At 37.9% G+C, this 27346-nt stretch overlaps 1 protein-coding gene across 8 annotated transcripts in view; it reads right to left on the minus strand.

Moving 5' to 3' along the window:
- LOC131027668 (uncharacterized) overlaps positions 1-27346 on the minus strand; it is a 279605-nt gene that overhangs the window by 129574 nt on the left and 122685 nt on the right. For 6 of the 8 annotated variants that reach the window (XM_059209613.1, XM_057957741.2, XM_057957746.2 and 3 more), the window contains one exon: positions 6799-6861. In XM_059209613.1, coding sequence (XP_059065596.1) covers positions 6799-6861 — 63 coding nt within the window. The remainder of the gene's footprint in view (positions 1-6798; positions 6862-27346) is intronic. The other 2 variants (XM_057957742.2, XM_057957748.2) reach the window with 1 other exon arrangement.

Genomic DNA, 27346 nt, shown 5'->3' on the forward strand with positions numbered 1-27346 from the left:
AAAATTTATAAAGGTTAGAAAAACTCATCAAAGCCTGACAATTTGACAACCTCGTCAACATCCAATAAGGTTGTCACAACCACCCAAAATCCTCACACATGTTTTTGAAGCAAAACAAAAATGAAAATTTTGCAAGGAGGTTTAAAAATTCCATTGGCACTTATAATGGTTGTAAGAACCATTTAATGGGCCGACATATTCTTTGCATCTCGTAAGACAAAGATGAAGACAAATTTTAAAACTCATAAGTGCTTTTAAATAGTTTTGAAACCAACAAGCACGTCCAAAGTGGTTGTGAAAACCACTAAAATGCTCGACATATGTTTTGGTTCCTTGAATGCCACAATTACAGCATAGGCACAAAAATGGATGGTTGAAAAGGCTTTTGTTGCGCAATGACCAAATTGATACACCTGGATAGTACATATCACCATTGTGGTCGGGAAATATGTGTATCTTATGTTTTGGTAGTAATGTCATTTGTTAGTAGTTAGTTAGCCGACGGGTAGGTAGTTGGAGTCGCGACGGTTGTGTCGCACCCCTTCAGCTGTTATATATTGTGCTACCTGCGGGTATTGAAGGGTGTGTCATTGACAGGAGATAATACTATGAACCTTGTATACACTCTGAGTTATTAATGGAAAGCTTATTCTTCCATTCATGTTGCACTGTTTATTTCTGTGTTACTTCTGTACTCTTTCTGTTTGCCCAGTGAGGCAAACAACCATGATTTAGAAGTATATACTTCAAACAAGGATCATGTATAGATGTCTCCTACTAGGGTCTTTTAGATATTAAAAGACAATTACTTCCGATTTGGATGTCAACTGAATTTCTATTGGATTGCCATGTGGCAATTAAGGATCCCTATTAATGTTTGCACAATGGAAGAAGCTAGAGAGAGACCTATACAATGAAAGACGAGACCGGCTTGACATCACACAGATTCCAGAGGTTTATGACTCGTGCAAGTATGATCTACTACACAATGTATACTTAAATCTCGATGGCTTGGATGAACTCTTCAAACTAATTCAGTTGCCTGCAGAATGATCATCGAATCTTAGCGAAAAGACATGAAGATGATGCTCGTGAAAAGCAGCACATTTGGTAGTTGGAGCAAGAAAACAGAAAACTACAGATGCTCTTAAAAGTTGCAAACCTTGGATGAAAGGACCGGCCAAACTAAGTGCAAACATCCAAACATAGCAATGAAGAAGGTAGATGGGCATACAAGCTGTTTGCCAATTTATCGTATCCTCAATGGTTGACAAAGGGTTATGGAAGGTCACAAAACGGGAAAAACAAGGAAGCATTGATGTAAGGTATGGAATTAATTCACTCCCTCTGGACAAAGACACTTCAAAGAGGCAACAACTCATCATGACAAGGAAGAAGCAGCAAAAGGAGGCACGGAGGTTTTTGCCGAGGTAGAGTTAAGAAAAACATTAGCAAGGGCAAAATAAACCAACCATATGCATTCAGGAAAGGTATACGGTGAGAGAGCAATTCTAGCTACAAAGGCACGAGAATTTCAGTCTGCTATAGCACATTAACACCTGAAAAAGATTCAGCATTTCGTATGATTGATGAGATGTGTGTAGTTTTGCAACCAAGATATAGTGCTACTAGAAAACAAAGGAAAGCCGCCTTAGAGGACAAAATGAAAAAGGAAGAAACTACAAGAAAAGCTCTTACATTGAAGTAATCAATGATGGCCAAAGTGATTCAAGATTCCAAGGATCTTGAACTAGAAGCAGAAACAAGCACCAATCTTAGGGAGTTTCTCATAAATCAGGGCAATTGTGTAAATGCACTAAAAGGCGGACTATCTGCTCTACATCAATAAATTAATATGTTAAAAGAATAAATTGATGGAGATATTGCAAGTGGGTTTTTTAATATAACACTACCTACATCTCCCAGGATTGAGGATGTAAATCAACATTATAAAAGCCTTGTGCTGAGTGATTCCACCAATTTCAATGTTTCAATTACAAGTGAATATCGGTCAGATTGCAAGTTATTTGGTGGCAATGATGATATCAATGTTTCAGGGTTCAGTATGCTATATGGCAGCCATGAATTTTGAGATACTCAGATAGAAAGTAATGGTGTGTGTGATTCCATTGAAGATATGAAAACTTTAACTCCTGTTGCAAGTTGTGGACAGTGATTAAACTCTGCACCGAACACAATTATTCTCTCAACTGATAGACTTCTTCATCACCTTGCAATTGGAAGGGAAAAATCTACAGATGTAGAAGATATTGTTTCCCATGATGGGAGCCTAGAAAATTCATACCATTCTGGTGACACTAGAAAAGAATACCCCATTAAGCAATTGTCTATAACATTGCATGCCACTTGAATTGGACAGAATAGAAATTTTCTTGAATCCAAAGGACCTCACAATATCAATTTAATCATGAAATCCGATCTGTGATAGATGCATGATTATAGGTTATCGATTGCAAAGGTGTTGGAAGAGATATTTTAGTCAGTTACAGGTGTACTTATAACCAACATATACAAACCCCTTAACATGATGCAGTGACGATCATTCACCTGTAAATTTCATGAGTATATTATTATAAAGTTCATAGTCACAATGTTTTTACTCATTAATGAGTTAAATATTATGTGCATGGGAGTTACTTTGTAATTTATTTTATAGAATTTTATAAACTCCCAAACTTTAAAAAGAGTCAACTACGAGAACTGAAAGTCTCCCCTGATTATTTATTGAAAATTTTCCATTACACGGGGGTGTTATTCAATTTTGGGGAAAGGGAGAGAATCTCTGGAAGAGAAGACTGAGGTTTCTCATTTTGTACAAAGGGAAAGAATTTTTAACTCATCCACTGTAAAAGAAATAAATAAAGGGTGTATGACTAGTCTATGAATCAGATGTATTTATTTATGCTATGAATTCTTCTGTTGGTGAATTTACAACTGTTTCTTTAACATTTTGTCATACATTTAACCATTGTTATTTTCATCCATTTCACATACAATCTTCATGCATCTGGGATTAATGTCGTGATGATTTAATGGGTGGCATAAGATGATTGTAAGAAATGGGTGATACAAATCCTGCAGAGAAACAGAAATACATTGATCATAATCAAGACATTGTACATTGGATGAGATGGAGGTCTTTCAAGATAACCTACAGTTGTGTCTACTTGCAAGAAGTTTATTATACTAATAAACATCATATAAAGAAACATAATATCCATTATCCAAGGGGCAGATCGTATTATTTGAAAGTAATTAAAGAAAAGTTTATGAATACATGCCGACCCCATTTCTTATTGGCAAGTCAAATTCAAATGGACTTTCATGGGGCTGGACGACTCTTTCATACTTGAGCACTCACTTAGCATTTTGAAGTTATAAATTTAAAATGCAAATGCTCACTGACTTCACGAAAAACAAAAAGATGAAACACAGATGTATAAATATATTTTAATTCACTCAAGTCATTTGATCATATTTTAAAGGAGTAATTAAAATCCAACGGCAGCATGCATTTGTTAGATGGCAGTGAATTTAATTAAGGAACAGAGCACCATTTATACAGAAGAAATTAACATAAAGCAGCTATTCATAAAGAATAGGCAATAATAATGATCAGTAATTGATATACTAAAGGCCGCAATTGATATTAATAATACTGGCAAGTAAATAACAAGGCAGCGATCACATGTTTTTAAAGGGCAATATTTGAATAAAGGTTAGCAAAGGATTAGTAATTTTATATATATATTCTAGACAAAATTTAATGGTTATAAAATTATACATATATACAAGACATCACCTTTGTAAATAATTGTCTTTTAATTACTAATCCTTTGTTAAACTTTATTCAAATACACACGTGCGCGCGCGCGCGCGCACACACACACAGACACGCGCACGCACGCACGCACACACACACAGACACACAAACACACACATATATAAGGCAATATTTAATGGTTTGTTTAATTCCCATTCAAATAGAGGTATATACATTCAAGGCAGATTTGTATGAAGAAATATTATCGTTTAATAGAAGAAAAATTTGTAAAGGGGAGTACATGTAGATCTAAAGAAGAAAAGTAAATGAAAGAGATTGCATCAAATTTATGAGAAATGCATATATAACCATCATCCATTGAAGAAGCAAAATACAAAAAGGGACAGAAGAATATTATACACAGATCTGTGAAAAGAAGTCGATGAGTTGAAAGATTGAGTTGCCCATCATCCGTTGAAGAAACTACACTCAAGGTGGAACTTTGTTTTGGGAGTTGGTGTTTCCTAAAGGAGAGGTTGGTCTCTCATTAAGTTGGTACTTAGCAGTGGGGGTTGGCATCTCTAATAGGTTGGTGCCTACGAATTGTGATGATTGGTGTCTCCAGTCGGTTGCCGCCTACAAATCATTTAAGAGGTGATTGGTGTCTCCTATGAGTTGCTGTCTGCAATATTTGTAAAACAGTTTTATATAAGCAGCATTTTGCCGGTGTTTTCTCCCATTAGGGTTTCCAAGTAAATTGTGTGTTCTTCTTATGTCCTTGTTATTGATATTGTGATTGCTAAGTTGAAAAAGTAAAAGATTATATTATACTGATTCACCCCTCTCCCCCTCTCAATATAATCATGTACTCATCAAAACTCATAATATTGACAAGAAAAAATATCAAAAGAAATACAATGCAATAGTATTGTAAGATGTTTACAAAAAGAGACTATACCTGAAACCAAAGTTTTTAAACTCGGACTCGCCACGGACTCGGCAAGACAAAAAATTGGACTCGGACTCAGACTCGTGAAAGACTCACGAAAGACTTGGCAAGGACTCGGCAAAAAAAAACCGTAGTTTTACAAAAAACATAAAGAAATTAATGCATTTCGAGAACATAAGAGCCATAATTGAAACATTACACATGTCATATGATCTACAAACACTCAATATTTGAAATTTCATCATTCATACTCCTAGTTTCAAACTTTAAAATGTATAATAGCAGCATAAGTTTGTCAATGTTTACAAAATTACATATAATGATATGTCCAAATGTGAAAAACAACAATAAAAAAACTAAATAGAAGACTACATCTTCCTCTTTCCAGCTCAAGTGAAAACCAAGGGAGAGATAGAACTATAGGGTCTAGTTCTAGGAGTCTGATGTGGGTTCCCCAGCTCGCCAAAATTAGCTTGAGGGTAGCACCACTTACTGGGGTCTGAGGGTGAGAGAGAGGGGTAGAGAGATAGGTCTAGATCTTGAGAGAGAGATGAGAGAATAAGATAACGAGTGGTAGAGAGAGGGGATAGAGCAAGAGTGATTGGGAGATAGATAGGTCTAAAATTCGAAGCAGATAAAGTGAGTGACATAGAGAGAGTGAGAGAATGCTAATAGGAGCCTACTAATTACTAAAACTTGACTAAGTCTGGAAATTTAAAAGATCTTCTAAAACCTAGAATTTGTATTATAACTCCTAGAGATCTAAAACCACTCTCAAACATCCTGCCAATATATACATGAAATATAACTTAAAGTATGACTTATACTTAAATGTTATATTTCATGTATATATTTTGATGAAGAGAATGAGGTGGTTTTAATCTTGTTTCCTCTCCTCCTTCAAACCCTACAAACCTGTTTTCAGAAACCAACAATGCCAAATGAGTGAAAAAAGTAAAAAAAAAGCACTTAAAATCGTGGCTGGGCGTGTTCAGTGAATGGCGCGAGTCCAAGTGAAAGACTTGTGAGTCCGAGTGAAAGACTCGCACGAGTCCACTCAAGAAACTCGCGAGTCCTTGGAAAGGACTCGGCTTGCGAGTCCTTGGCGAGTCAACCCGGCCCACCAATGGACTCAACTCACCACTCAAGAAACTCGCGAGACCTTGGGAAGGACTCGGCTTGCGAGTCCTTGGCGAGTCAACTCGGCCCACCAATGGACTCGCGAGTCTTGGCGAGTCCGTGGCAAGTCCCACTAGTTTTAAAACTATGCCTGAAACCAACATTTCATGGAAAAAATTAGTATTGAACATGATATGGCATAAAATATGGATATAGTAAATTTTTAGGACCTATTAATATGTATACCACTAGATACAACAATTATAAAATTATACATATATTCAATTATTTATACATTTAATGTTATAGCAGATAACATCACAAATATTTTAATTTATAATGTTTATTGTTATATTATATTTGTACCTTTACTGATGTAATTATGTGTGTATCTAAAATATTTTATTTTATTCTTTTGCAAATTTTGAATGTTTTTCATAAACCCTAAACATGATACAACATTGGGCAGTTAGGTAACATTTCCAGACATATCAGATTCAATTGAAATATAGCTTTGTATATGGATACATATAGATAGCATCCATGCTATATCCATAAATAGTGTATATGTGTCATCTGTCTGAGACACATAGATACATGTACCTACACAAAGGAGGGGAAGTATCCAGAAACTCTATTGGAAACTCTCAAAATGTGACCTCTCCAAAAACAAGAACAAGTTCTACCAGATAAAGGAATAACAATGACTCCTCAAAATATCAAAGTCTAGAGACTATAGAACACCATCAACCATACAATAAATAGAAAACTTGTAGTGTGATACTCCCAAAATATGAATCCTTTACAAGAAACGCTAAGAAAACAAAGAAGATTTGAAAGGATAAAAATGTATTACAAAGATATAACCATTTCTTAGAATGATTGCATAATCTGAAATATGCACTTCAACAAGGTGTCATTTACTATAAAAGCAAGTAGTTTTTACCTTATCATCGTCCAAACGTATTACATCGCCAACCAAAACAACTCGTGGAGGGAACTGCAAGTACTAAAAAAAATTCAAAAACTTGCATAATAAACTCATTTTACCAATCTTTTTAAATTTAAACAAATTTCCCTGTGTAGTAAAGTTATTTGCATTCAATGTTCTTTTATTTCATGAATTGTACATGATTCAGTAAAAACCCATAATCCAAAGATGTTCTTTTACTCCATGGATTCGAAATAAGGCAGTAAAAAGCCATAATCTAGCTATAAAAATGTCAATTGGGAAATAATTTAAGTAAAAAGTCATAATCTATAGTTTACATATAAATAACATAGAGAATGTCCATGGGGACAGAATTTTTTGACAAAGTGCATGATTTAACAAATGAAAGCACTACAAAAACTACAAAGCTAGTAGCAACTAAGGTATCTTTTCCTGCATTTGAATTTCAAAAAAATTAATTAAGAAAACAACAAATATAGTAAGAAAAAACTAGGTGAAATGTGTAGTTACATCCATTTGAGAATTATTGTACTTCTACGTTTAGTGGAAAGACAAAGAAAGATAATATATAGTAAGAGTGGGGTTTATTGACCATATTAAGCCTGATTCATTATTAATGGTCCCTATTAGAAGATACAAGCTATCACCTTAACATGGCATGTCCTTTCAAGCATATATCATCCATGTATTGTAATCTATCTATTGGAAATGTTGTCATTGATGTCAAAGGTTGCTATGTCAAAGGTTGTTGATGTATTGATGTCAAAGGTTGTTATGTCAAGGTTGTTTTGCTCAAGAAACAGTAAGATTAGTTATTGATACCTGAGTATATTTTTATCAAGCAAAGTGGAATTGCTGCAAGGGCAAGATTATTCAAAACATTGTCAGAGGTTGTTTAGATCAGAGTGAGATTGTTGGTAATATTCTCTTTGATGTCAAAGTTGGTTTTATCAAAGGTTGAGAGATTTTTTATTTTATCAGCTTCATATTCTAAGTCTATCAAGCCTTCAGCATTGTTCCTTTGATTTGTTGTATTCATCTATCGGCTTCAAAGTTTCCAATTTAATCAAGCTTTGGTCCATTGTAGTTCATTATTGCGTCTGCTATTTTGATAAGCATTTGGTATGAGGTAGGACCAGCCGCTGATCCCTAAACTGTACTAGCTCCTCATTAGCAATTCATTTGATTGCTTAACATTTATGAAATTCTTTTGTTAATTATTTTTATCTATGTTACCCAAGGACATGTCTGGGGTCGTCCAAGCTTGGAAACATCATAGGGACATGGGGATAAGTCAGAAGCCTGCCACCAAAAACCAAAAAAAATTGTAAACATCCTAAGGACGTTTGATAAAAATGCAAGAAACGACTGGTAAAGGCTAGCCATACCCTACAACACAGCAAGATTTTAAAAGAACACACTAGGCATGGAAAATAAAGGGGTCTGAGAGCCCAAAACCTCAACCTAAAAACATTGTTATAACATCCAAAACAAAACAAAAAAGAGCTCATCGGTGTCATTTTCTTAAGTATGAAGAGAAAAAAGAGAATGAACATAGATGGAAGAAACCAAGTGAAAGAAGCAAAGAAAAGTTAGCAAAGGGCAAAAGAATATCAAGTCTCCATCGTTTGAGGTAAATTTGTTATATTTTGTTTATTTTTATAAATTCTTTTGCATTTTTTTGTTTTTGTTAAAAATTTCAAATACCTAGGAGGGTTTTTTTTGCTTGTTTGTGTTCTATGTTTGCATTTGCAGCTATCATTCACATTCTCAAGCAAACAAATTTAAAAACAATGAGCAGTAGTAGTAGCAATGAGGGTAGTGAAATCCAAGAAATTGAAATTGAACAAGCATGCCATGCTGATGGAAGTTCTTCAAGGAGTGTAATTGTTTCAAGCAATCCATTTCAATACCCTTCTAGACTTTCGAAAGATTATGCAAAGTGGCCATTTAACCCAAAAAGACCTTATCTACAATTTGCAAAAGTTATAGATGTTAAGAAAAAAAATTCAAGGGAGAGCAGAGTATGCTTGTGTCATATTTGCAAGGAGCAATATAGGGGCAATTACATGAGAGTTTACTCCCATCTTATAAGCTTACCTTGTCAAGGGTTAAAATTTTGTACAACCATATCCTTAGCTCAAAAGGCCAAGTTGACTAGGTTGCACATGAAGGGTAAAGCCAAAAAAAGGAACCAATGAAGTCTTTGCAGCCTAGTGCGTCATTGTCTAGCGTTGATGCTAAGACTACAGTTGAGAGTCGAAGGGAAAGAAAAGGTCCACTAGTGTTGCAAGCACGTTTAACATGCAGCCATGAGATGTAGCTAATAGTTTAATTGTCAAAGTTTTCTATGCTAATGCCATACCATTTCATGTTGCACTGTAATGTCCCCTTCTTAGATAGCATCGGCCAATCAGTGTTAGTCTATCGCCAAGTCCTCATAGACAAAAAGGATGGACAAAGGACCCATGTTGGGTTGATTCTCTCAAGGTTCAGACAACATAATTGAGTGGATCAGGAGGTATCAAAGCATTATTTTATGATATTGCAAAAACGTTGTTAAGTTAATAATATATTTCTTATATAGCGGACATTAAAAGTGAACATTATGATACGTCACTGTTGTGCGAATCGCACACCCTTCCAATCTTTGACAGGGGACCCCCTCTCCTGCAACCCTCGCATGACAAAAATAAGAGATTCGAGGGGTGTTCAAAATTTGGCCTATGTCTACGCAATTTTGCAAGACAAAAAGAAATCGCGCATTTTAATGGCAATGCCCGAGTTTCACTTGAAGGCGTCCAAGGGATAAGGAAAGAAAAATATACGTCTTTCATGAAATCGCTGAGCTCGAGTTAAGCCCAAAATTGCACCTTTTCACTCATATGGCCGAAGAATTTAAATCGTGCAAAAAGGGCTTGATAGCCCAATTCTTTTTGCTCAAAACCAAAAGACTAGAATCGCACAATATAGGCTTGAGAAGCCAAAAATTTAAAGGAGACAAGTTCACAAAATAACCAAAAAGGCCGAAAGGGGGTAAATTTACACAAAAGACCTCATCGAGCCGAAAAGAAGACCATCTAAAAGTCGCGTAAAGTCACTTAAAGGGCCAAAAAACAAAAACAAGTCAAAGTTCACAATATCGGCTCATCAGCCGAAAAAGGTGAAAACAAGCTAAAGTTTGCAAGTTCACCTTCATTCAGCCGAAAATGAGCAATAAGCCAGAATCACACGAATATAGCCTATTAGCCGAAAAAGTTCAAATCACACAGAGGGATCTTCATTGAGCCGAAAATGATAGAAGCTACAGAGTCGCGCCAAACCACCTCTCATGCCGAAAATAAGAAAGTTCAAAATCACGCAAATCGGCTCAATAAGCCGAAAATGAAAAAGTGATCCAAGTCATGCGATTCGGTCTAAAAAGCCAAAAATCCAAAGCCCAAACTTCACCCAAGGTGTTCTAACTCAAAATGCCAAAATCGCTCAGAGCACCAAAAATGGCCAAATTTTTCAGAGGCCCAAAATTGCTAAGGGCAAAGGCATAAGATCGCGCGAGTCATCCAAAATGGCCGAGGTTTTATTCGGAATGAAAAGGCATTTAAAACGAAATTTGCGCCAAACCGCCAAGTCTTGGTGTTTGGTAAAGGGCAATTGGAATTTAGAACAAAACTCGCACATTCCAAGTCAAGTGACAGAATCAAAGCAAAATCACACAGAGGAGGTTCACTCATCCAATGAGCAAGGATCGAATTTTTCACTATTGGAGAGGGGGCATTTAAACAACAAAGCTCGACGTTGCCTAAAATGGATTTAATATTTGTTAAATTAATTTTTTTAATTTTTTTAAATGGTTAATTCAGGATTGAAATTGATTGTTTGCAGATTGACAGCGTCGCTGAAAGAGCCAAGAGAGAACCTAAAAAGCTCAGATTGAAGACCTAATCGCGATCAAAGCCGAAAGCGAAGATGCAAAGCACAAGATTAAAATGGCAATCTCAGGCACTGCGAATGAAGAACGTGCCACAAAGTGCAAGGCCAAAGCAATTAAGTATGGGGAAACGCGCCACCACCAACCACAGAGTTGAGATCCACCCTCAAGACCGAAGACAAAGAACATTCAGAATGCTGCAAAATATGCATTCTAAAAAATACACAGCTGGAATTAATTCCAAAAGATCAGTTGCAAAACTAAATTGTCTAATATAAAGAATTGCCTATGGGTCCTGTTCAAGATATTTTAAAACAAAGGAACACAAGACAGTTATGTCCAACTACCGGATTGACCCGAATTGATGCCAAACAGTTGTAGGTAGTTGGAAAAGTGGTTGGGAGGATAACTGAGGATTAAATAGGCATGGGTTAAAGCTGCCAAGTTCTAGAAGGCAGATCAGGACTATTGGATGCAGTCAATCTTGGCCTCTAGTTCAATTTGTAAAATCTATAAAAGGCAAGATGCCTCTCATTGTAAAGGGTTAGAGTTTTTGTAGAAGGTTAGATTCTAATTAAGTTGTTAGAAGGTCAGAATTTAGTAGTTAGGAGTAGCATAGAACTGCTGCAGAATTTTTTGTAATGACAGCCAAAATCAATATATGAACATTGAAGTATGGTGTTTGTTATCGTGTTTTTCTTTTGTTTGCATGGTTTCCTTCGGCAGGTTTAGATATATCCTTTCTGATGTGCAGGTATTTAATGGAATCAGGTTCATACCATTGGGGATATGCTGATTGTGTATCCCTGTGTATGGTTAGTCTGAGCCTTTAAAATCATGCTTAGTTCAATTGCAGGTGTCCGTCTAAGCTGCGCCAGAATTGGGTGTTTAGGCATGCACCTGCAATCTGAAAATCTTCAAAGTCTCCCATGAAGATTGCACCGTTCTTGCGAGGTTGTGAGTTATTATGGCCAAGCAGGGATTGTTTATGTCGAATCCGTCTACTCGCACACCAGTCTTGTTAATTTTAGGTGTCTTAACCCTATCCTTTTCCATTTATTTTTCCCGCAACATCTTAGGATACAAACCAGCTTGTTGCAAACGTAAGGCCCCTTGTGTTCCCAGCAAAACACATCAAACCACTGAGTTATCCTACAGTCATGAACTGACATTTGGAACCTTCAGGTTGTCCCCTTTGATCAACTAAAACAGCATTAGGGATTCCTTACACAAGAGACAATAGGATACTCAGGGAGAACATTCTATTTAGCATTGACCGGATAGAGTTGTAGCAATACGATTTTAGCCACATCAACAGTCACCTAATATATTAGAGAGAGAGTATGGACGTCTTAGGTGAGAGAGAGTGGAGTTCATTGCATTTTGAGGTTATTTGTAATATTGCAAATTATATTTAAAGGTGACTCTAAAAGCTATATTTATAAAGTTATGAAAATGATTTTATAATAAAGTCACTTTCCTTGGACACCACTCCAAGTGGAGTTGGAAACAATAAAACATAGTGACTTAAAGTGGGCACCCTTTTGAGGAGAATGAAAAGATAATAAAATACATTAGAAAATTATTTTTTTGCTATGCACCATGAATTCCCTATCCTTCCGACTAATAAGTGAGGTTTCAACATCTTTATATGCTCTAACAATGTTGTTAGATTCTTCTGATATCAACATCTTTATATGCTCTAACAATGTTGTTAGATTCTTCTGATATTCTTGACTGACTTGCCAAATTTCCATCATGAGTTCTTGATTCGTCTTCATCTTTCACATTGAAACTAACCAACAATATGCAACACCCCTGACAGGCTAGCAAGAAACAATGTTCTAACCCAAAATTTTATGGCAAAATTTGACCACTTTTCATTCTATATTTGCATGTGCATTTTGTGTGCATACTTTTGGAGAGATTTCAGATTTGCATTGTGTTGTTAAATGGTCCTGACAGTTTTGAACAAGTTTCCAACATAATATCACTCAAAATTTAAAGCAATGCATCAAACATATCCTTTCATTCCAAAATCACACAATAGCCAATTTACTTTTGCTGTTCACAAAAACAAAACTCAAATTAATCACTGTCCTAACCTTTTTTTATCAATAGATATGAGCATACAATGTTTGTTGGGTATCAATCACCCCAACCCCAAGTGGCTTCGCTTCAACAATTGTCTTATTCCTTCCTCACAACTTCTCCAAACTGTTATGGCAAAGGATTCTAGCTCTCACATCCCTTTTCAATCACTGCTGCTCCTTTGAGTCTTCCTAATGCCCTTCTAAAGGTTATTCATGGCCAGCATAAAGGTGGGTTTCTATGACCCACGTCCCCGTCCAAAGTCAGCTCTCAACACATAATGAATAAGCAGCCAGCAAACACTTCACTAGCCATCCAAATCTCCTCTATTTGCATGCCTTGTCCTATGCCAACATGTGCATTTGTATGGTAGCCAATAATGTGACTTCTAATCGCCAGCCTCCTTATATATATCCATCGCCCAGCAATATATTGATTCTTTCCTTGTCTATGGCATCCGACTCATTTCCTAGCATTCATTTGGTATATCCCAAAAGTGACAAACTGTCATGTCCCCTCCTTGATCGTTATATATATCCTAAATGAAGTAATTATTATTATTAATTAATATAATAATAACAACGAATTACTATTTGAATTTTTATTGAATGTGTTATTTAATTAATATCTAATAATATTCCGGAAATATTCAAATAAAAATAAATTAATATTATATTATAAATATAATTTATATATTATAAATTATAATCATAATTTATTCTTAACCATAAACAAGTGCAACGTCCCTATCTAGATACTAGAACTCTAGAACCGAACAACTAAAGGAAAACTCCTTTATATATAATATAAGGCATCAAGGAACTCATACAAAGACATAGGAAGAAGAAAACAATTACTATAGTCTCATTAAAGATGACTCTATGGTTAATAAAGATTATTATTAAATCAAATATAAATAAACTGCCATTGTCAGAGATTGTTCCCTCACAATAGACAGTGATATTCAGTAATGTAAAAGTTGATAAAACTAATACAAATTAAATAGTTTAAACTACTGATTTTTCATCTCTTTCAACTAATCGATATTATAACATTAAGTTGTAATGATCAGCACTTATATCCTCAATGTAATCACAAACTATCAATGAATGGACAATCAGTAATAGGACCTACCTTTCAGAAAGCTCCGTGTATTATAAAGTACCAATTATTAAGATCAAACATTAATAAAACTCAGCGATTAAGAACAATGATCCATGTGTTTGCACGTAGCAGTTTAAAAGGGCACATCAGCAACTTATTATAGTAAAGATATTACAGCGATTATTTAGACAAGTCAAACATCAAGGGGCAAGCCCGATAAGTTTAATAATGGAATGGTGTGATAAAATGATTAACACACACACACCCACGATTTATCAATACATGAAAGGATGCGATTATATTAGAGACTTAATACTAGCCGATCTGTTAAGGCAAAGACATAGCCAATGAAGAGGTAGTCATAATAATAGCTCTTACATCCATTGCACCCTTACCACAAGCTACTAATCGATGATCATTTGTCAATTATTATTTAATCATTGTTCGATCAGAGTTGATAAAATCATACTGTAAATAATTAACCAATGAAATGGTCAGTTCCCTTCATCAGTATTGTTTATTCGAACTCCCTCTTATAGGATGGTAATTAATGTTCTCTTCATCAGTATTGTTTATTCGAACTCCCTCTTATAGGATGGTAATTAATGTTCTCTCTGATAGCGATAATGAGGTGTGGATATTAGATCTCCCTTCAGTCCGTACTTGTTGGAGGTATTGGAAGGTTGTTGGTATTCTTTTTGATATCTTATGGCAACGATCGTTTGATGATTGATCTGTCTCCCAATGAGCAATTAAGGATAGATAAGGCAACGTTGAAGGGGGGGCAATAATCAACAATTGCCAAGAGACAAGAGACGTGTCTCTTAGAACATTCTATCCCACCATATATAAAGACATCCCATCCATTTGGAAAAGGGGGAGAGAAGGGGAGAAGGCGGGAAGAAAAGAGGACTGCAGCACAGCAGATTGGAGATCAGACTGCGGGTGCAGACAGGTAAGAGGTCATAGAATGTATGAATCAATAGATATAGGTAATAATATTTAATATATATATTAATGAACATAATGAATAGTTAATATATATATTAATAAATATAAATAATGAACATCTAAATACATATGTAAATGAAAGGTTCTTAGATGTTAAGGAATGCGTATAAACATAAGTAGTAAATACATATCAATGAATAGTAGGAATATATGTTAAGGAATAAATGTGAATATTGGTTAATGATCATTTTTATATATGTTGGGGAATACATGTTAAATCAGGAATATGTACATGTGGATCATGGAATAGGAAAATGGTAATAAAATGCAAAAATGTATTATAAATGTAATCACATGTTGGAGGCTATAGGGAGGAAACTCCCTTAGTCTAAGGGAGGGATTATGATAATCCCTAGGGTAGTATATATACTGAATATCTATATGCATATATATGGCTTGATTGACTAAGTTCATCCAAGAAGAGACGGATCTGGCCGGTCCCCTCTGAGGACTTGGATGATGAGATGCATCATCCAAGGCAAGGAATTGACATAGGGTCTTCCTTGGATGGCTTGGGTGTAAGAAATTACACCCAAAACAAGAATCGAATTAACCTTCGATTTCCTGGATGGCTTGGGTGTAAGAAAGGAATCGAATTAACCTTCGATTTCCTAGAGGGCTTGGGTGTAAGAAATTACATCAAAGAAAGGAATCGAATTAACCTTCGATTTTCTGATATGGCTTGGAACCAAAATGGGTTCCAAGAAGGCGAGCCCCACAGCCACCTAAGGACATGTCCCAGTGCTGCACTCGTATCCTTTTTAAGAATTGAAATTAGTGTTAATGGAATAATTGAACTTTAATTGCAAATTAGATTAGTTATGTATATATTTTTGTTGTGTTCTAACAATATGTTTGCAGGATAATGATCTCTAGCTAGTAGGGACATTACACAAACCTTTATCCAAAAATCAGAGAAAACGATAATATTTCCATTTGGCTACATACCTCTAGAAAAATATCAAAACTTCAACCTACAAAGAAGATGTCTTTCACACACCCAAAACATCGAAATCCAATCCAATAGATGCACCTGTGAATCCTATATGAATCCACGAAGGTTGGCTGAAATGATTTTTCATCCAATTAACCAAAAACCCAAGGGTTTTCATCCAAATAACCAAAAACCCAAGGGTTTTCATCCTAGGGTTTGCTAAACTAAAAGCACTAGCTGTCAAAGAAACTCTCCAAGAAAAAAACAAGTCAAGAATGAATTTTTTTTTGGCTCACAACTCTTTTATATCTCATCTTTGAGAGAATTACTTCTTTTTTATTCTTTTTTTTCATGTTCATGCTCATAAAGTTACCCATCATAAATTTTCCATTGACATAAAACAAAGTCACTTTATTAAAATAACCAAGGTTTGGCGATTAATTAATTAAGTTTAAATAATCTCAAGAAGCTCAGAACTATTTAAAATTTAATTAATTAATTATTCCCTTAAAATACCTAGCTTAGCCTACGGGAATAAAATAGGCTAACGATCTCCGATAGATTACTCATTTGGAAAAAGGGGGCATTACAAGGGGCAGGCTCCTCAACTCCAACAAAAACTCACAAGTTGTGTGATTACTCTATAAATTTTGAAACTATGCATCATTAGATTTCACAAAAAGAATGATGTTATTAATTCATGAGGTTGATTTTGTTCAGCTAATGGCTTAGATTCTTTGTCCTTGCAAATTTTGTCTTTCTTTAGTTGTCTTGGAGCATTCTCCAACTTACTATTTTCCACTAATGTACTCCAAGCCTACATATTGAGACCTTCCTTCAAACTCTATGGTCTGCCATTTCTTAGTGATTTTTTCCAATACCTTTCCATAATAATGCGTCTTAAGAAACAACTCAGAGCCAATTTTCAAATATGGCAAAGAACTTATTCAATAATAGTTTAGAAGAAGCAACACATTGTGGAGTGGTCAACATACGTATCACAATCACAAATTGAGCATCCTTATTGAAACTGGGTCTCATTGTAATGGTCCCTCATCACTCCTTCACCATCTACATAAAATTTCCAACAACTCCTTTATCATGTCCAACTCTTCCATTACACCCATGAGTAAATAATAGCTTGTCCACCTAACTTGCACCTTTTGATTCTATTCAAGTACTGAAATATTTTTCTAATCCCTATATACTACATTTGAATTTGTTAAGAATGTCTTCAACCTCTTGAAGACTTTCTCTATTCAAAAAAATTCTCGTGGCTTGAGTACACAAAATATCCTGCATTTCCTTATCAATATCAAATATGAAAAAAAATAAACACAAATTTGGAAATATGATAGCAAATTCTTTCAAGGCATAAGGAAAACATACTCGGCCGTCATCTTATCTATTACTAGATTGCATACTACAATGGATTATTGATCAACACGGTTTTTATTTTCACCATGTTGTTGTAGTGGAGAGTTCCTATTTCAAATATTTCTTATGAGGGGTTGTTAATATTGGTGAAATATTCTTGAATTTTGAATAGAGAAGAAAACTTGAGTTCTAGCCACTCTTGGAGGCCCATTGTTGGCAAATTAAAGGACCCCTCACCTCAGAAATTGTGATTTTCGTAATTCCAAGTTAGCATATCAAAAATTAAATAATTGAAACTCCTATTCTAGCATTTTTTAAAGGTAAACCTAATGGACATCTTGTACTTTACTATATTAATCTATCCATTGATCTCTAGTCCAAAATCCTAATATGTGATGTGTCATGCTGATGGATCACATGTTGTGATCCAAAACATTGATTTTCAAACTTTCACACAACTTTTTTCAAGAAGGAGTTAGCATCTGAATTTGAGATGAAGGATCTTGGTTTATTGCACTACTTCCTTGGGTTAGAAGTTTGGCAGAAATCTGATAGGATCATTCTGAGTCAAGGGAAGTACACGATTGACATTCTAAAGAGATTTGGTATGATGGATTGTAAATCCATGTCCACACCTATGGAGACCAACTTGCATAAGTTAAGAGAGGTTGGAGCTATTACTGACGTGGTGGATTCTACACTATTTAGGCAGATGATTGGGTCTTTGATGTACCTAGTCAATACTAGACCAAATATTTGCTATGCACTGAGTGCACTTAGCTAGTTCATGTGTGACCCAAAGCAAATACATCTAGTTGCAGCAAAACATATTCTGAGATACTTGCGCAACACAGTTCGATATGGCCTGAGATATTCTTTTGATGTGGAATTGAAGCTGCATGGATACACTGATTCTAATTGGGCAGGGTGTGTGATTGATCGGAAGAGAGCCTCAGGTTGTTGTTTTAGTTTGGGTTCTGCCGTGATTTCTTGGTGCAGCAGCAAACAATCTTTAGTGGCTCTAAGCTCTACAGAGGCTGAGTATATTGCAGCATGTGTGGGAGCACAAGAAGCAGTATGGCTCCGGAAGCTTCTTGCAAGATTGTTTGGAAAATCCTTAGAGCCTACAATTATCCATTGTGATAATCAAAGTTGTGTAAAGTTGTTTGTCAATCCCGTGTTTCATGACAAAACAAAGCATGTGGAGATCAAGTATTACTATGTTAGAGACATGGTGGAAAGGAATGCTATTTAGTTGAGATACATTAGTACTGATGAGCAGATGGCAGACATTCTCACCAAGCCTCTCTCCCGGATAAAGTTTGTATACTTTCGAGAGAAGCTTGGTATGGTGGAGAATGAAGCCCTAGCTGAGATTGAGCCTCAGCATCATTGATGTATATATTTATATTTGTATTTTATACTAATGCATTCTTCCCTTTGAGAGAGAAGTATAAAGTGTAAGCTCCTGCTAATGCATTTTTTTTTTGAGAGAGATTTAAGGTGAAAGCCCTTATTTCCACCCTCTGGGATGAACCATGATGGATCCACCCTCTGAGATGAGTCATGGTGGATGTCATGTGTGTGACGAGATGACAACATCACGTGTTAGAGTCTGTGATGATTTTTCTTGTACTTGTGTGTTCACCCTCTGGGATGAGCCATGGTGAATATCATTATGAGGTGACGATCTCACAATGATGAACCTTGCTATCCACAAAATTTGAATGACTTATACAAAAGCTTATGCAAATTTGATCAACCATATGGCCCTTGCAAACACCTTGTTAACGTTGATGTATGTAGCGTATGTCAGATCCTTTAGACCAACATAAATGCCTAGTGGCCTATCGGCCTTAGACATTTATGTTCTCCGATTTAAATATCATGTTCTTGTGGATTTTTTTACATTCTGATTTTAGCAACTTTATAAACCGGTTGCAAATGATTCTTAACTAATTATTATCTAACACCTTGGGAGACATGTTGGTTAACATATAATTAATGATTAATGAGAAGACGTGATTGTTAATATGAAGCCAATCTTGGAAGGAGACGTGTTGATTGGCTTCATCAATCCACGGGTATATAATTTGATTCCTCTTCTCTCCCAAGGCAATCGAATTACCTGACAATTACAGTAGATCGAATCAATACATACAAAAGTAGATCAAAGTAAATATAACCTTCAGCAGTTCACCTTATTCTTTTAGCAGTCCGTTGATTATAATCAACAGCAGATCGTGTATTCTCCTTCAGCAAAATCATGTGTTACCGTCTGCATATCGGGTTCCTCCTCAGCAAGTTGAAATCTCACTTAAAAGGCAGATCGAACCTGTATCATTCTTTGGAAATCTGGACTGCATTTATTAATAATCTAGCTTCAAATTGTGAAAGATTTTACATCCCACTTGTGCGCTAGTTAATTTTGTGCAGTATTTACGCCCTGATACATGTTAAACCTAGTGCGTTTTGATATAATTGTAAGATGTATAATGTTCCTAGTTTCATGCTTTAACATATATGAATGATGATAATTATGCTTTCTATGATGATTGATGTACTTTGATTGATTAAATTGATGAAATTGCAGTTAACAATATGATATCATGTTTTACTTTAGTCATGAATTATTAATTGTCAAGACTAGGCAAGTTTTGGATCTAACCGATTTCCGTGGGCAAAGTGTGTGCAGGAGATCGTCGTCCTCCACGAAAGGAGGGAAAGTATCAAGTCGGGAGGTGGAAGAAAGGAAAGCACTCAATGTTGTTTGAAAACCCTAACCTAGCCAGGTAAACCTATATTGATCTTGTCAGACCTTGTTAGCCAGTGCGCTAGGTAACCTAGTAGGTCAGTGCAGAGAATTTAGGGTTTATAACCCTAGGGTTTTACACTTCTTGAAATAATTATTAATTATTAATATTAATTAAATATTTCATTAATTATTAATCAAGTTGGCTGGGACTAATGTTACTTTTATTATATAAATTTATATTTATGTGAATGTATATATATGTTACATATATATCCTATATGAATACCTGAGTACGTATACATGGTCGTATACGTACTACCGCAGTCAAGTATTCGTAGGGAGTATGGGTCGCATATATATAAATATAAATATAAATTAAATTATAAATTTTATGGCAATGTTTATTTTTAATTAAATAAATTATTATTTTGCCAAACAGGCAACTCTATAATCAAGTGAAGGTTATGTGAGGGGGAGAGATGAAATTTTGCCCTCCTAAAGTTGCTAATTGATTGACTTGGATTATTTTCTTAATATTGAAAGGAAATAAGTTTTAAGTAAAACATTTTAATTTTATTCAACACTAAGCCGTGACATATTTACCCATTCTATGAGCATGTTATAATATTATATCGGGTATTTGGAGATTTGAAAAAGAATAGAGTAAGCAAGTAAAAAAAAAGGAAATGGGTTTAACTCATTATCAATACTTCCTAATATATATATTGATATCTTTTGGAAAGAAAATAAAAAGGGAAAAGCACCAAATATATATATTATTATGCATTCATTCTTTAAGGGAGGCATGGAAAGATATTTTCACGAGAAGCTTCTGCTGAAAGCGAAATATGTTTAAGGCGTGAGAATGGAGCACAGGATTAATGTGACTCCTTGGGTCATTTGAGAATTCCGCCTGGTATTAGGGCGTGGCATTGAGGAAAAACGTTTTGGCAAATACTTAAGGAAAAAGGAAGAAAAAGGATTCATTCTTTCTTCATTCTTCATCTTGGACAGCACTCCATTCTCTTCTTCTTCTTACACGGCTAAGAATGAGGATTTTGCTCTACAATTTTACCAGATTTTGGCTCAACCATTTCAAAATATCGAGGGTTTTGTTTGGAAAGGGTGTTTGAGTGCATTATCTGACGGATTCTATTTTCTCAGGTCATGTAGCCCTACGAAATTGACTATTCTTCTTCTTTTATCATTCTAGTTTTCAAAAAAAAATAGATTGAGGAAGTCACAAAATGCAGAAATGTTTTCTTATTATGTCTTGAAATTTTTTTGGGTAAATTGCATTCTGCAGTTGAATGTTGAAAGAGTTTGAAAATGGGTAAGGGTTAACCCTTATGCTATCAAAATAAATACGTAATGCATCTTCAGCATTTGTAAGAAATTATTATTATTACTATTGAATCAAGAAAGGGCTCGGCAGTTTGAAATGGGAAAGGAAATATAGACATTTTCTCTGCTGTAACTACGCTGTTAGCTTCTTTCAACAGCAAAACCCTGCTTCCTTCATAAAAGATTTTGGGCAAACTATAGATATCTGAGTTCTTTAACGGAACTACTGGCTCATCATTATATCAGTGTCGAGTTAATGTATCAACCTCTTGTAGGAACAGTCCACTCTATTTCAGTTATGGAAAGAAAGGGGCTGATTAACTTGTATCATTGTTTTCTTACAAACTAAGTGAATAAGGGTGTATGTAGTGTTATATGTTGTCGGGTAATTACGTGTGTTGATTTGTGTGTTAAAGGTCGGTGGTTAACTTGACGGTTGTCGGCAGTTGGCACCGGGTAACCGTGCCGACACCTATATAGTTGTCCTTGTTTCCAATTTGTGGTAGGATAGTAGAGGCTTGATGTTATATGATGTACTGGCACATGTTATCAATGAGACTGCAGTATTGAGTTCATCTATTTGTCTGCTTCTGTGTATATTTTCATATTCTGGTTATCTGCAATGCACTAAACACACACTCGCACCCGTAGGGAAAACATCTGGCATCGTTGCCGAAATTAATCTGGAGCACGAGAATATACTATATGGCACGTGTATAATGGGACAACCATTACCGGAAGGGACGACTAGTAACCCTGACGAAGAGCCTGAAGAATTGTTCAAGGGAGAACTAGCACTTACGAAAGATTTCTCCTGCATCCTCCAGGCGGCGATCGAAACACACGTATGAAGAGAAGCCACCACCGAGGATGTTCCAGAGGATGCTATGTGGAGTGCGCTTGGTATAAGCCTGGCGGTAAATCATTTGATGAGCAACTTGCCAAACCTTTTGGCACAGGCATTTTTTGCTCTTCAAAACCGCAGGGAAGACACCTATCGGGAGAACCGACAACAACAAATCCTACGGGAGTTTACAAGCGCCAAGAAGAGGAGCGCAATGAAACCGAGCGAGGGGTAAATAATCCGTGAACTGTGTACGGGCGAAGGGGAATAAACAAGAACACCCCCATTGTAATGAGTATGTCAGTGACATACATTATATACGAGGGATGAATTAATAAAAGTGTTCTTTTTAATATGATGTCTTGTTCTATTTCATAAGGAGAATCTAGAATTAATGTCCAATCTGCTAAATAAGGACAAAAACAAAAAGGAATACGTAGGGGACTCTAAAGCCGCCCAACGAGCATTAATTCTCGAACAACAAGCAAAACGAAGAAGAAGATTCAAGAGGATTGCCAAGGAAGGAAGCGGCGGCCATGGCAGCAACAGCTCTGGCGGGGGCCAAGATGCGGTGCTAATCGAAACCACCAAGAAACGGTTAGGGGATTTGTCCCTCACGTTGGAGGAGATCGGTGACGGGAGTGCGGTCGATCCGTACACACCATTTAGGGGAAACGAGACGAGAAGGGAGAAGGGGACCAAAACCGACAACAGCGAGGTCAGGGATACCGGTGCGGCCGAATTGTGTCAGAGGGACACGAGGGCACGGTACGAGAAGCAATCTATTTGGCTCGGCGGCATCCAATCCTAAAAGTCAGAGTCACGTAGTAGGAACCAACACACTAGTTTCTAGAGGACCAACCTCTGGAGGGTTGGGTTTGGGAGGCACAGGCATAGCGCAACCAAGAAGTGTGATGGCAAACAAACAGAAATTGCCAAAGTTCGCGGGGGACGGAAAGGAAGACCCCGTACGGCATTGCCGTACATGTGAGACCATCTAGTCCGCCAATGGCGTGGTGGACCAGGCTGAGTGGGTGCTGCAATTTTTGGCCACATTGAGGGGAGTAGCCATTGATTGGTACTCCGACATAGATAGACAAAAGGTGACTACATGGGCTAACTTACAAAAAGAATTTCAAGCAGAGCTTCGGCTACTACGAGACGATAATAAAATTGTGGCCGAAATCTACAATACAAAACAAGGCAAAAAGGAGACGGTCCGTGCATATGGCCGGAGACTGAAAGAGTTGTTGGGGAAGATGGATAGCCAGCCAGCAGACGGGCTGAAGAAGAGATGGTTTGCGGAAGGACTGAGGCCTTCTCTTCGGAAAAAAATGAAGATCGTACTGCCCAAATCATACAGCAGTGCGTACAACAGGGCGATGGACCTGGAGAGTGAGCATAAAACATCTAAAAAGGACAAATCCTCGTCTGAAAAAGACGACTCAGCAAGAAGGTCCAAGCGCTCTAGAAAGACATGGAGCAAATGATGAAAGAGTTTAAAACAATGAAGGGGAGCACGAGCAAAACCGAGGAAGGCGATTTATGGTGTACTGAATGCAAAATTGACGGGCACACGAAAGGTTCTTGCCCGAAGAAGGCCTGCTGTGACATTTGCCAAATAATGGGACATTTGACGAAGCAATGCCCTTACAATATGAAGACGAGGAATCAACAAATCCTCTTTACAAAGAGCAGTCGTCAACGTCCGTAGTGGTGGGCACGTCCCAGCCCACCAATAACAATGCATCATCTACCGGATACCAGAACAACTGGCGGGGAGGAAAAAGCAATAACAATAATAACAATAACAACTGGAGCCAGATCCAGTACGACGCAAAAGGGTGACCAATGATCCAGTGTAGGGCCTGCAACCAATGGGAGCACTTCGCCAGAGACTGCACAATGGAAGAAACCCCACAAAAGATGTGTAAGAGGGGTGGACCAGGAGATCGTGATGACGGAAACTGCCCAAAATCCGAAGTCAACCAACTAAACATCGAGGGAACGGGGATGGAGGAGCCGGTGTTGGCTCTCACAAGGTCGAAGACGAAGAAAGCCACCTACTCTGACCCACGTACAGAGAAACAACGAACACTGGAGGCGAAAGCCCAAGTGGAGAAAGATATGATGGCACAACAGAGGGACACCTACGAGGCGGCAAGTACCTCTTGCTTGGAAGCAGAGGAAAATATTCTAAAGCAAACGTTGCAGATAGAAGTACTCGTAAAAGTGAAGGACCTTCCGGAAACAATGCCTCAACTACGTACGGCACTCTTGCGTTCAGTACAAATAACCGTGCAAAGTCAGATAACCCAAGATACGGATGCCTCTAGCGAGTCGGCAACAGACCCCTTAATCCTGACATTGAACAACGGTCAGCATCCAGCAGTCGTGGAAATGGGCATACTCGGGACCATCCTAACAGACACCATTGTAGATGGCAGGTCTGGCATAAATGTCCTTCCTGAAGAAACCTGGAAGAAGCTTGGCAAACCAACACTATGGCCACCAACTTTTAACTTGCTTGGCGCGGAACGCTTATGGCACAACAAGTGACGATCGGAACACAACCATTTGTCCTGGATTTTCTGGTGATCCCACTTAAGAAGAAGGGCTACGATGCCATCTTAGGGAGAGGGTGGCTGGACAAAGCAAAGGTGAGTCACAATTGGAAGAAGAACACCCTATCAATAGAGAAAGATGGACGGAAGTACGTCATTGACCTCATGAATGAGGTCGTCACCGAGGAGCTCGCATCGGACTCTGATTCAGAAGACTCAAACAGATGGGAGTGGGATTCCTACGAAGGCAGAGACAACATGGAACCAATTAACGAAGGAGTGTTTGAACTAGACGGATGCTCAAAGGACGACATATGCTCATTGAATGGACTCTTCCATTGGCAGATGGAGGATTACGAGTTGTTCCAGTGTAACATGCTCCAGATAGAGGAGCCAGAGGAGAACAGGTTCCCGCCAGCGTACGGAGAGTATACCGAAGGGGACGCACCCTTAAATGAAGCACCGGCACACGAATTCAACATGGCGAAACCCATTCGGTACGAGGAGCCTTCTGTAAAAGCCACGAACCTCGGTGAAGAAGTTGCGCCCAAGAATATTCTGGTAGGTGATGATTGGAATCCTGTAATAAAAGTTGTCACATTTAAAACTTTCATGGAATATAAGGCCGTGTTTGCATGGACCTATAAAGACTTGAAGGGCATACCACCAGAACTATGTGTACACCGGATTCCTTTGGTACCGGGAGCCATACCTGTACGGAAAAGGCCGTACAGGATGAACAAGAATTATGCGGCAAGGGTAAATGACGAGATTGAGCGTATGCTCGAAGCGAGGATCATTTTTAAGGTGCAAACCAGCGAATGCGTATCCCCAATCGTGATATCCCTGAAGAAAGAGGCCAACCAAATCAGAATCTGTGTCGACTTCAGGTGCCTCAATGCAATCACTATCAAGGACCTGTTTCGTATACCATTCACCGACACCATTCCGGAGGAAGTGGTCGGGCACGAAATATACTCATTTATGGACGGATTTTCTGGTTATAACCAGATATCCATCGCAGAGGAGGATAAGTTGAAGACAACCTTCGTGGTGGAAGATGGCGTCTATGCATATAACAGAATGCCCTTCGGCCTATGCAATGCGCCAGCAACCTTTCAAAGAATAATCCTCCACATCTTTGACAAAATATCAGTGGGCAACTTCAAGGCTTTCTTAGACGACTGGTCAATTTACAACACACAGGATGCACATTTAGCGGCTCTCGGGGAATGCATGGAAAGATGCAGGAGGGCGTGACTGGCACTAAATCCCAAAAAGTAAAGATTCATGGTCCCCCAAGGGAAGTTACTGGGACACATCGTATGCAAGGTTGGACTGAAAACCGACCCGGACAAGGTTCGGGTGATCGTGGAAATGGAGGCACCAGCGAACGTCACTGGAGTGAAGTCCTTTCTCGGACACATCGGGTACTATAGGAGATTCATCAAGAACTTCGCTCGAGTGTCGTACCCACTGGACAAACTGACACGGAGAGGAGAACCGTACGCCTGGGGAACGGCGCAAGAAGAAGCATTTCAAGAACTGAAGATACAGTTGGTGGGTGCACCAATTCTTACGTACTCGAACTGGGACAAGGAGTTCCATGTCCATGTGGACGCGTCCAACTTTGCTATCATAGCCACACTGGCACAAGTTGGGGACCATGGACTGGACCACCCGGTTTACTCTGCGAGTCAGTTGTTGTCGAAGGCCGAAAAGAACTACAGCACCACAAAAAGAGAAGCCCTAGGGATGGTGTATTTGGTCCAGAAGTTTCGGCACTATCTTTTGGCAATGCCATTTACATTTTATGTGGACCACCAGGCGTTGATGTACTTAGTCAACAAGCCGATCATCCAAGGACGGATCAGCCGGTGGTTACTCCTCATGTAAGAGTTTACATTCAATATCATTATCCGACCCGGGAAAAGCCATGTGATCGCTAATCAATTGTCAAGGATCAGGTCTGGCGAGCGAGTCGAGGGAGTCAACGAAGACTTTCCGGATGCTCATCTATTTCGAATCGTTGTCTTGTCTGCTTGGTACACCAGCCTAGGGGAGTACCTTTCAACATCACAGTTTCCAAAGGAGATGTCGCCAGGAGAAAGAAGGAAGTTGCTGCTCTGTAGCAAGACGTTTCAATTAATGAATGGTCTCTTGTATAAAATGGGACCTGACCAAGTCCTACAGCGTTGTGTTGTAGAAGAAGAGGTTCAGGGCGTCTTGAGGGAAGCACACGAAGAGCCGGCAGGTGGACATATGGGGCCGGATACAACTGCCAGGAAAGTGTTGTTGGCAGGACTTTGGTGGCCGACACTCTATAACGATGCTCGAGAATGGGTGATTAGTTGTGATACGTGCCAACGAGCCGGAAGGCCACTTAAGAGGGATTTCATGCCACTCAACCCATTGCACACACAGGAGCTATTTGAACGATGGGGGCTAGATTTCATCGGACCCCTGAAGCCAAGTAGAGCGCACCAATGCGGGTACATCGTGGCGGCGACAGAGTACTTAACAAAGTGGGTCGAGGCACGAGCTCTCCCAGACAACTCAGCAATCAACACGGCAAAGTTTATCTATGAAC

This window comes from Cryptomeria japonica, chromosome 8 (assembly GCF_030272615.1).
Source record: "Cryptomeria japonica chromosome 8, Sugi_1.0, whole genome shotgun sequence".
Lineage (NCBI taxonomy): Eukaryota > Viridiplantae > Streptophyta > Pinopsida > Cupressales > Cupressaceae > Cryptomeria > Cryptomeria japonica.